General features: G+C 39.0%; 1 protein-coding gene across 1 annotated transcript; it reads left to right on the top strand.

Moving 5' to 3' along the window:
* Positions 1–2,083: 2,083 nt before the first annotated feature.
* On the top strand, positions 2,084–5,568 carry LOC115794022 (myelin-associated glycoprotein-like). Its single transcript, XM_030749253.1, is given in 13 exon segments — positions 2,084–2,132; positions 2,324–2,392; positions 2,395–2,634; positions 2,637–2,678; positions 3,233–3,523; positions 4,076–4,229; positions 4,231–4,325; positions 4,421–4,465; positions 4,468–4,680; positions 4,796–4,886; positions 5,164–5,256; positions 5,388–5,451; positions 5,533–5,568. Coding segments are annotated over 13 exon segments (1,482 nt in total).
* The last annotated feature ends 5,813 nt before the right edge of the window (positions 5,569–11,381 follow it).

The following is an 11,381-nucleotide window of genomic DNA, read 5'->3' on the forward strand; positions in this document are numbered from 1 at the left end:
TTAGTGTCCAGGTAAAAAGAAAAACTATATCTGTTAATTCTTCACTCATATGTGTGTGTGTGTTGATTTAATTACTGATGAGTTCCGGTGGATTTTTTTTGTTCACAGATTTGCTCTTAGCTTTCATGGGTAACTCAGCTACCACTGGCATCAGCGCTCCCAAAATACTGTCCAGGGGGAGCAACAAAGAGGACACAGTCAGGATGCAGGACTTACTCATACAATGTGAAGAGGATCTCTGGAGTGTGAAAGGAGAGCAAATTTCATCTGCGCAGGACATTTGTTTCACTCACAGCTTCACTTATGCTGAATTACCCATTCAAGAGAGCAACAAGGTGTATCCATACATGTGTGAAATACTTAACCCTACCTTTGTTGGGAAGGTGGATGCACAAATGACTGAATTCACTGTGAATAGTTCTGTCAAAACAACAGATCAAAAAGAAGATACTGATTTGTGATGAGTGAAGGAACAACCGCAAACAGTCCCCGTGGTGCTACTGGTGGTGTGTGCGAAGGCTTGTTTTGTAAAATCTCCCATTAAAGGTGTTTTTCTCTCTCAACTTATGAAGAGGAAATAAGACCAGTAAGACACACTCTTACTATAACAAAGACTGGGTGTCTTTGTTATAGTAAGAGTGTGAAGAGAAATCATGTAAGACTACATGTTTCATGACTACATGTGGGAATCAACTAAGTAAAGGGAGTCCTGTGTTGACAGCGCTGCAAAAACAATTACCATATCCAACAGAAGGTCCAGTCATTTCCTTTATAGACAAAAAGAGTATTTAAAATGTGTTTTCTCATTAAATAAAATTACTTCATGATTTTTAAGAATATTGCGCATTTGCATAACTTTACATGTATGTATGCATTCATTTTCAGTAAGTTCACGTTATTGCTTTTAATGGCTACTAGTGTTTAAGAGAAATAGTCCATCCTTGTATAACCCCGGTCTCATAGTTTTATTGAAAACTTGTATTTTGCTGAAACGTCAAACATTGTACTCTACTAGTTTCTGTCGTTCGCGCAGGATTCATGACTTATCTGCATTACATTATCATTATCATTGTCTTGAATTAGAATAATAAATTTATTAATAGATTTGTCACTAATTTATTTGTATCACTGCTTAATCTGCACCAGACATAGCAGCGTTTCCAAACCTTTGAATAGTGCTATGTGTATGTGTGTGCTTACTTTTTGCTGTTAAAACTGAATTCACATGACTTTACCTGTTTCTGCTTTTAGTAGTTACTAGTGTTTAAAAGAAATAGTCCATTATTATTATTATTAATCTCATATTGCTTTATTGATGCTTCTACATGTTGCACTGGAGATATAACAGTCTGTAACTAAAATATAAACATATTTGCTAAACCCTCCATTTACCTCTTGGTTTTGCAGACTGCTTGTGAGTCTTTTTTTTTTGAGTTTCTTTTGGTTAGCTGACCAAACAAAGTCACATAAGAAACCGCCACCAAAACTATTTTTAACAAGTATCTCTTTTTATATAATAATGAATGACACAACATATATAAATTAGGGCATGACTTTATTATTGTTTCTATAATTTTTTTGTCATTGCAAAGTTCAGCTTGAGTTCAAGGTGAAATTTGTAAACTGAGCTTGTATTAAATACCTCTGCAGAAGTAGTAGAAGTACTTTCAAGTCACTGGGTCTAAGAGGCCTCGTTGACTTGAACTGCTGTAACAAAACAATTTGCTAAACACTTGAAAATAAAGTATTTATTATCTCATAATCTCATCTTGTTCCCTATCTCCTAACAGTTTTTCTGTTATTCTCCCAAGACTCCTTTGATAAAGTCCCTATCATCAAACCATCAAATGTATTAAATCAGATACATTTTTATCATGGAAATCTATTTTTATGTGACAAATGGTGATTAATAAGATGGGCTTCCCCATTATACAGCATAAGAAACAACACTGATTTTTGTGTGGTGTGTGTGGTAAAGTGGATGTAGTGGGTATTAAAAGCAGAATGGAAACTAAACAAGTCACTTCTCCCCACGAGGAATAAAAGCAAACAACATATATTTGTCATTTGTGCTGAAGAAGAGATGAATGCTCTACAGTGGCTCTTGTTTTTCATATGCATTTGCTTTAAAGGTATGGTGAGTGTATATATTTAGCTGTAATTTTTAATTCTCACAAACTCTAGAACTGAACAGTCTGCTTTCTGTCTTATGATTTGTCTTTATTGGTCTTGGCAGTTTTCAGAGGAATGTGCACTTTGTTTCCTGCATTGAAGCTGTCCTTCTCTCATTGGTTGTTCTCATTTCCTGTGCAATTTATTACAGTTAATCAAACAAAAGCATCATCTTGGACTGTTGAAGTGCCGTCCTCAGTTAAAGGTCTCCTCAGCTCATGTGGGTGATCCCCTGCTCCTACAACTATCCACATGCCACAGTCAATAGATTCACGGGGATTTGGACCAATGATGGAAATAACGTCATCTTTCATCCAACTGAATCTAAAATTCTGGAGCAGTATAGGAGACGAACACAACTTCTTGGAGACGTCACAGAGAAGAACTGTTCTCTGATGATTGAAAATCTTCAACAAAGTGATGGAGGGCCTTTTCACTTTAGGATTGAACTTGGAGGCTACAACAGTTTTCCTATTCAAATAACAAAGTCTCTATTTCAGTGATTGGTAAGTAAATATTAGTAAACACTGTGAACAATAAAATCACCTAATCAAATTCTGGAAAAAAGGTTTGAAAGTTACAGTTTGATTAGGAAAACGTGCAGACTTGGGAAGATAAATTCATGACAAACAAAGCCCCCACTCTGGTCCTGTTATTTTTTAAACCAAACTGTGTCTCTTTTTTGTGGACAACAGCTCAAAACCGGCCCCCCCCCCCCCCCCCCCCCCCCCCCCCCCCCCCCCCCCCCCCCCCCCCCCCCCCCCCCCCCCCCCCCCCCCCCCCCCCCCCCCCCCCCCCCCCCCCCCCCCCCCCACACACACACACATATTTCCTTGTAGTGTGTATTAGTGATATTTGATTTCTGTGTTGGTAATCTCAGTCTCATGTTATAATTTTCAAAACTTAATTTATAATTTATCAACAAACTTTTTTAATATAAAAAGGTAAGCGGTTAATTCAAATTTTTAAAAAACATAAAAAGACTGCTCAAGACATTTAGTGCTCTCTGTGTTGCATTACAGTAGACTTGTGATTTTCATGATCCTTCTTATTAACACAGGTGACCCAAGTCCCACTGATTTCTCTATGCCAGAGGAGGTAAAGGAGGGTCAAACTGTGTCTGCATCCTGCTCTGTGTCTCACTCCTGCCCCAAATATCCACCTTCTTTCCACTGGAGTCACTCTGGAGAGCAGCGTTTTCAAGCACAGCAGCTTCAAAATGGCCAGTGGATGGCAACATCTACTTTGACCTTTCATTCAAACCGCACTGATCACAACAAACCTTTAAAATGCAGAGTAACATACCATGGGGGAAAGAACCAGGAAACATCCAAGACGCTTAAAGTAAAATGTAAGTGTGCAGTTATACATACATGCTGAGGGTAAAAGAAAATCTTTCATCTACTATAAACCTTTATAAGATGTGAAACAGTTTAGAGTTTTCATAAATAAACTGAATGAAGATGAAATCTAAAACCAAACCTAAGCAGAAAAATTGCTAAATTTTACGATTTGAAATATCACGTTAGATTTTGTTTCAGCACCAAATGTGATGCTGTGTTATCCATAAAAATAGATTCATTATGGTCTAATTTTTGCAACTTCTGCAGGACTACTTTCAGTCACAGTCACAGGATTCACAGTCATCGTGACTCATCTACATTATCACCACAGTCAGCATTAAGTTGTCTGGTATTTACACTGCTTGTGACACAAAGAACAGCAAATTCTGTCTGATCCTCTTTATCAAATACAACATTTTGAAATAGCTTTGAGAATTATCATTCCCTAAAGTTTTAATTTAGCTCCACCATGATGTGGTGCTAAATGCAACAGAAGCCCCTGTGAACTCACTGTGTAACATGCTGCACACTAAAATAAACGGCTAAATGTGTCTGTGCAGATGCTCCAGTGAATGTGAAGGTTGAATACCAGTCAGACGTAAATGAAGGCGAAACTGTAAACCTGAAGTGCTCCAGTGATGCTAACCCTGTCAGCAGCTATGAGTGGCACAGTGAAACTGGTGCTCTGCTGTATAAAGGACAAACCTACACAATTAAATGTCTCCAGACACTCAGTAGAGGCCCTGTACTGCACTGCTATCAACAAGGAAGGACGAGCCAGATCAAACCCCGTGCAGCTCAGTGTGTTATGTAAGTAAATAGAAGAAATCCAGATTTTTCTGTTTCATTCAAACATATTTAATAAAAGCACAACTATTTCCTAATTCTATTTGCTGTCCCTACAGATGCCCCTGACATTAAGACTTCCTCTAAGTGCTCTTCATATGACGGCTTATAAAGTGTGAGTGCATCGTAGAGTCTAAGCCTCCCAGCATGGTTCACTTTGTTCTTGCTGACAGAGTCCTGCAAAGCACCAAAGTAGAAAAAAATAGCTCAGTTACTACTGGGACTCTGCAGACAGACTTTGGATCCTTCAAGCTCATTCACTGCCTGGCAAACAACACGCTGGGAAATGCTAACCTCACACTCTCTTTACCTGTTACTGGTAAGAAATGACTTTGAATCTCAACAAAAAAGCACAGATTATTAACACGCTATACTTTGATGACATAAATAAATTAATTAATTAAAATGATCATCATGCTTTTCTTTTTGGACAGACAACATGCACATTATTTTTATCGCCTCTGGAGCAGGTGTGATTTTGCTGATTATTTTGACAGCCACCGTAGTGGGAGTTGTTAAAATATGGTGAGTTGTTACACAAAATTGAATTATCATTAAAGGTATCTATGCACACTATAAGGCATTTAAAGAAAAACAAACAGCCTGTACAAAGACATATGTTTAAGTCATTCATGTTGGAAAAGCTTTAAAACATCTGTCATACTTACTTTACATCACAGTGACAAGTATAAGAGCAGATATTCAATTTTTTAAGTTCATGACTGCTGATATTTAATTTCAGAGGTTGTGAAAAGGGTTTTTCTGATGTTCTGAATTAAGAAGATAAAAAAAATTCTGTCAGCAGGCGGCGATCAGGAGAGAATCCAACATCTGACCTGATTATTCTGAAGACTGACAGACCTGTGGAGATCCCTCATTATGCCCCCACACAAAGGTTTTAATTCTTCACCTCAGTTTTCAAAGAAACAAAACAAAACACTCATGATTAAATATGATACAAGGAGATGTGATTTTGTGTGTGTGTGTTTTAAAGAAAACCATTTTCATTTTGCATTCTTTCTGCAGGAAAGAGAACTATGAGGACGTGTACTGCAATGCAGTTTACAGCAACGATAATGTCTATTGCAACGTAGGGGTGGGTAAACTTTTCTTCATTCATTCTATGCATGCATGAAAGGAGGGAGTCAGATAATCTCGTTTTTCCATGCAGACTGACTGGGATGAGTCAATATATGCCAATGTGTAACATCTGTGGAAGACCAGCTGCAGTCCAACGTTGTGTGCTCTGATGGCAGTCAAGAAAAATATTTAAAAACTCTTCTTGATATTTTTGTAGTATATCACATTTATATTATGTAACAGCAGCACGGTGGCGCAGTGGTTAGCACTGCTGCCTCACAGTTAGAATACCATCTGGAAGGCCTGGGTTCGATTCCACCTTGGCCCAGGCCTCTCCCTCTCTCTGTGTGGAGTTTGCATGTTCTCCCCGTGCTTGCGTGGGTTTCCTCCGGGTACTCCGGTTTCCTCCCACATTCCAAAGACATGCACTTACTGGGGTTAGGTTAATTGGCTAATCTAAATTGCCCATAGGTGTGAATGAGAGCATGAATGTGAGTGTGAAAGGTCGTCTGTCCCTCTGTGTTGGCCCTGCAACAGGCTGGCGACCTGTTCAGGGTGTACCCTGCCTCTCGCCCTATGACAGCTGGGATAGGCTCCAGCCCCCCCGCGACCCTTAACAGGATGTGCGGAAGCGAATGGATGGATGGATTATGTAACAGTTTTTCTGTCATTTCTGATTCAATTTGTAACATTTGGTAAAATTTTTGTAAAAGTTCAAATTTGTGCATTTCTCTGATCAAATGATATGCTTTGAAAGATGATTAAATATTTACTTAATTACTAAGTAAAGTTGCATACTGCTAGATAGGTTTAATTTAACTATTTTATTTTATTGTTTTTTTTTTGTTATTAGTAATTCATAACACAAGGTGTTAATATCACAACATGCAATACATCTTAATGTTTTAACTGGAGTAAATATTGAGGGAAGTATACATTTTAATTCTATACTAGCTAAACTGTGAGTCCATTGTATGTGCACGTATAAATAATTGGCATCAACACTTACATTCACTCTCACAGATGTAAGCAACACATCTTATGTGGGACTTCACTGCATTTCTATCTTTTGTCTTCCTGTCCCACTTATTAGAATAGAAAAAGGGAAAGCACAAAGATCATTAAACCACAACAGATGTTATCTTCCCTGCTTTCAGGCAAAAAGTGGGAAAAATTGTGTTTGAATACAATACAGTATATTTGTTTATCGTTTCAACCTTTAACCTGCAGTTTTGTTGTTTTACAGCAAGTGATGTGTTAAAGTAGCTTTAAACATTAGTAATTATTAGTCCAATTTCTCACATTGAAATGCAGATGTTTGTTGTGATGTGTTCACCCTACTCTGTGTTTGAATATAAGCCAGCTGTTTTGTTTTAAAAATTGTTGCTACTTCAAGGACACTCATTTAAAATAAATGCTTAAAACCTTCATTTTAATTATCAAACATAAAACAATTTGAATGAATGCACAAAGATGCATGAGGATGGGGTGTTTTCAAATAAAAGAGAAAACAGGCAACATGTGTTATGATGATAATCACAGAATGTCACCTCTGTCTCCACAAATGTCCTGATGGTGACTGATCTCAGAGCAGAGCAGAGCCAGCAGCAGCTTGTCTAGCACACTGATCTCCCATCAGTCTCCTGTCAAAGACCTGAGGTTTATAAGCAATGCATATGCACAAGCATCCAGAAAAGAGCTGCTGGCCTCTCAGCTTGACCAGCTGAAGTTTTTTTTTTTTTTATTAGGACACAGACAAGCCCATAACATCAAGACATCTATGGATTTCAGTGACATCAAAGGCAAGTATGCTTTCTGTGACACTGGCTATTTGTGGCCACGAGATAGTAGTAATGTAAAAGATGGACAACAAACAGTGACAAGGAATGCTGTTGAGAGATTTCTTTCACTTTGTTTTTTTAATGGATGTCTGTTTTCCTATTTCACTAGGCAACCACCACTTGCCTTGTTTGTTCTGATGAATGCCTCTGGTCATGTGTCATTTGTGAATCTGTGAGTTCAAAAAGAACCAAAGGACAGTGCTGGACAGTGTAGAGGGAGAGAGCTTTAATGACCAACAAGCTAGAATGGAGCACCAGCTAAACTATCTAGAAACAAACTTGCCTTCAAACAGTCAGGGCAAAGCAAGGCTATCTACTGGAACAGCTGACATTAGTTAGATATCCCCCAAATAAAAAGGTCCTGTTCAGGTCATTGGTCATTTCTTGGTATGTAGTTAGTCAAATTTTCTGTCCAAGCTGGATTTTATTTTAGGCATATTTGCAGCAAAGAATGCATCTAGTCCTTGTCCATCCGCTTCACTTCTTCTTTTTCTTCTTCCTCTTCTTGGCTTTTAGGGGGTTGCTACGCACAAGCATCTCAGTCTATCTCTCTACATTTTTCTCCTTCACTACATTTCATGAATTGTCTTTTTGTCCCTACTTTCTCATTCGATCACTGAGTCTCTTTGTTGCCTCTTTTGTCTATCCAGAGAATTCACCAAATAACACCCACAGCCTGCCTCAGCTCTGAACTGAAATCTGCACAACACTCTTCCTTTTCAATTTCCACCATTTAATCTTTGGTCCTGCCCAGGGGTTGAAAACTAATTTTTAAATTCTTGGCGGCGGGTACTAGGACAGCACACACACACACACACACACACATATATATATATATATATAAATCTTGGTTCATAAGCAGTGTTTTTGAAGCTGTGCTGTGTTGTTGAAATTGAGCAGGAATAACATGAAACACATTTAGTTAATCTCTATTTGCTTTTAATTGAGAGAGTTTGTAAAAAGCAGACCGACATTAAACGTAGCAGTGAACGTTTTAACCTGTTAACTGGCCGCACCAAAATCACCTGAAACAACTACGGCCCTCTGGTACAATACAAAAGCCATGTGTAGTAATCATATTTTAACAGATTTTAACCCACAACAAAACCCCAGACAGCAGACACACCCACACAAAACTGAACTGAAGTACAATACAGATATAAGATAACATTTTGCTCAAAGTAAAAAAAAATAAATAAATAAATAAAATAAAAAAAAATAAAAAAGGAGGGGGGGGGGCTACTCAGAGACAATAGTAGTAGATTTCTCATAAACTGACAAGAAGGGCGCGCCAAACTTTATGAAATCTATTTTCATGATCTCGGACAGTAAATCTATCTTTTCGAAGTCCATGCACAATAATATCCCTTATCCAGTGTGAATGAGAAGGAGGAGCTGGATCCTTCCACCTTAATAAGATAGCCCTCCTGGCAATTAAATGGATGAAAATGAGAGCATCCTTTGTTTGTAGCGTGGTAATCCAGTACTGTGGCAACTCCAAAGATGGCAGATAGGGGTTCGGCTCAATCTTACAGAGCAAAACTTCATATAAAGTATGGAAGACCTGATTTCCCGATATTAGCCAGAAAGGGACAAGACCAAAACATGTGGATTAATGTCGCAGGTGCACTCTTACATCTGTCACATGTTGGGTCCACACCTGGGTAGATGCGTGCCAGTTTAGCTTTAGAGAAATGTACACGATGGACAACTTTAAATTGCAAAAGTGCGTGGCGAGCGCACATTGAAGATGAATGCACCTGATCCAAAACAGAGTCCCACACATTATCAGAAATTGGGGATTGTAAGTCTTGTTCCCAGACTGTTTTAATAGCAGTCAGAGATGGACAATGCAAGCTGAAAATTAGATTATAAAGTTTAGATAACACACCTTTGGAAGTAGGATTGACTGACAAAAATGCATCGAGAGGATTCTCTGGAGGTTTACGAGGAAATTGTGATGTCATACTTTGCACATAATGCCTGACCTGCAGAAACCTGAAAAAATGTGTGGATGCAAGTCCAAATTTTTTTGTTAGATCAGAGAAACTGAGAAAATATCCATCCGCATATAAATCCGCAAAGCACTTCACTCCTTTCTCATGCCAGACCCGGAAGCCAGCTGATGAAACAAACAGGTGATTAGCTGCAATAGGGCTTAAAAGTGAAAAAGCCTGGAGACCAAGCGTTTTCCTGAATTGAGACCAAATTTTAAGAGACTGGTTAACCACTGGACCACTGAAGGGAACTGAACAGGAAAGAGGAAGAGGTGAACCTAGAAGTGCAGACAGAGAAGTTCCAGAACCTCCAGCATGAACCTCCATGGACACCCAGACTGGAGGTGAAGTCTCCAAATGAAAATATTGCCAGTGAAGCAGTCCTCGGATGTTCGCTGCCCAATAGGAGTATTGGAAGTTAGGCAAGGCCATTCCACCTAATGGAAAACCCATGTTGTTGTCCGTTAACTGGCCGTGTCCTGTCCTCCGGGATGTAGTGCATTTTATATGGCAGGCTAGACCCTCCCATTTTGATTGACACCTTATTCGGCCAATCATATTAAGAAATGGGTTTTCCAGAGCCAATAATAACCAGGGGGTGTCACGTAGCGTTTTGGTTGATTTTGGTGCAGCCAATTACATGATTAGCCGAACGAGGTGTCAATCAAAATAGGAGGGTCTAGCCTGCCATATAAAATGCACTACATCTGTTCCGCTTATGGGACGTGGCTGTCTGCGGTCTCTGAGGGGAGAGAAGCTAGAGATCTGAGGTGCCAGCATAGCACGAACAGTTCAGAAACAATTTGAAATGAGAAAAAAAAAGCAATTTATTAACTGATTAGGTCGTGTTTTAGACTGCTTATTGCTAGCAGATTTATTCTGACCCAAAGTACAGCCGTGACCGGTTCTGAATGACGGCTTTATAGCAGACAGCCGCTCCAACTTTTGCTGGTACTGCGTACCGGCGCAGAATCTTTTAGTGGTACGCAGTAGGGTTTAATCCCGGGATCCGGGATTCCCGGGAAATGCGATCAGAACCATTTCCCGTTTCCCGGGAAACGTTAGACGGGAAACCGGGAAAAAAGTCGCGCGCGTCGATTTGACTTTCCGAAAGAAAAGAAAGCTTCAGAATGTTAAATTTAAGGAAAGAGAAGGGTGAGAGTTAATGCGAAAAGCATTACTCTTCATTTCAGGCACGTTCAGCCTCCGTTTAAGGCTTCAGCCTTCATCTCAAGCGTTTTAATAGAGGTATTACACAGTTGTACTTTTTTCCTCTTTAATTTGTTGAAATCGTAGGTAATGTGTTTACCCTAAGGTATTTTGTATTATATAATTTTATATTATTATATATTGTTATATTGCATTATATAGCCTATAAAATATGCCTGCCCTGAACAATAAAGAAATATCTGTTTAACTTCGAGTGTTTCTTTTCCTCGTTTGCAGCTGCTTACTAACAATCATGAATTAGGATGCGGGCCTAATGTGTGAAGAAAGTATCATGAAATAGATTACTTTAACATATTTCGCTTTTAAAATGGAGTTGAGTAAAATGTATATTTTTTAGGCTATAAGGATTGGCCAGTTTTTCAAAAGACGATTCACAGCGAACCTACTTTAACCCTCAGACACGGTGTTATAAATTTGCTGTTGCCAGAATGGCAATGACCAAGTCGTAGTGCATTACTCAAGGCCCTGTGTTATGTCATATTATAGTGAAGTACGGTAGTTAACTTTTCAATGACTATTACAGCGTTCCACTGGTGGAGATATAGCGCAACAGATGTCGCCACGACAGCGTGGCTGAGCCTTTATCAATGCTGTGTGGAGATGAACCGTATTGTTTTGCACCAGCAGCTGTAAAATATCTTGGTATAATTCCATGTACAATGGAGGAATATTCGAATTATATTTGTTAAGGGAGTGTTGAGGAACGATACAACACCGCATAGCTCGAGCACTCAAATGTCGAGATGTAGGTTTTATTGCATTAATCAAGCCAACATTGCCCCCTACTGGGCATAACAGGACATAGCTGGAAAGCTACCTCTACAATATCACAATAGGTTAAGGCCGACACAGGCTACAGAAGGCCTAATTAA

The sequence above is a fragment of the Archocentrus centrarchus genome, chromosome 16 (genome assembly GCF_007364275.1).
Source record: "Archocentrus centrarchus isolate MPI-CPG fArcCen1 chromosome 16, fArcCen1, whole genome shotgun sequence".
NCBI lineage: Eukaryota > Metazoa > Chordata > Actinopteri > Cichliformes > Cichlidae > Archocentrus > Archocentrus centrarchus.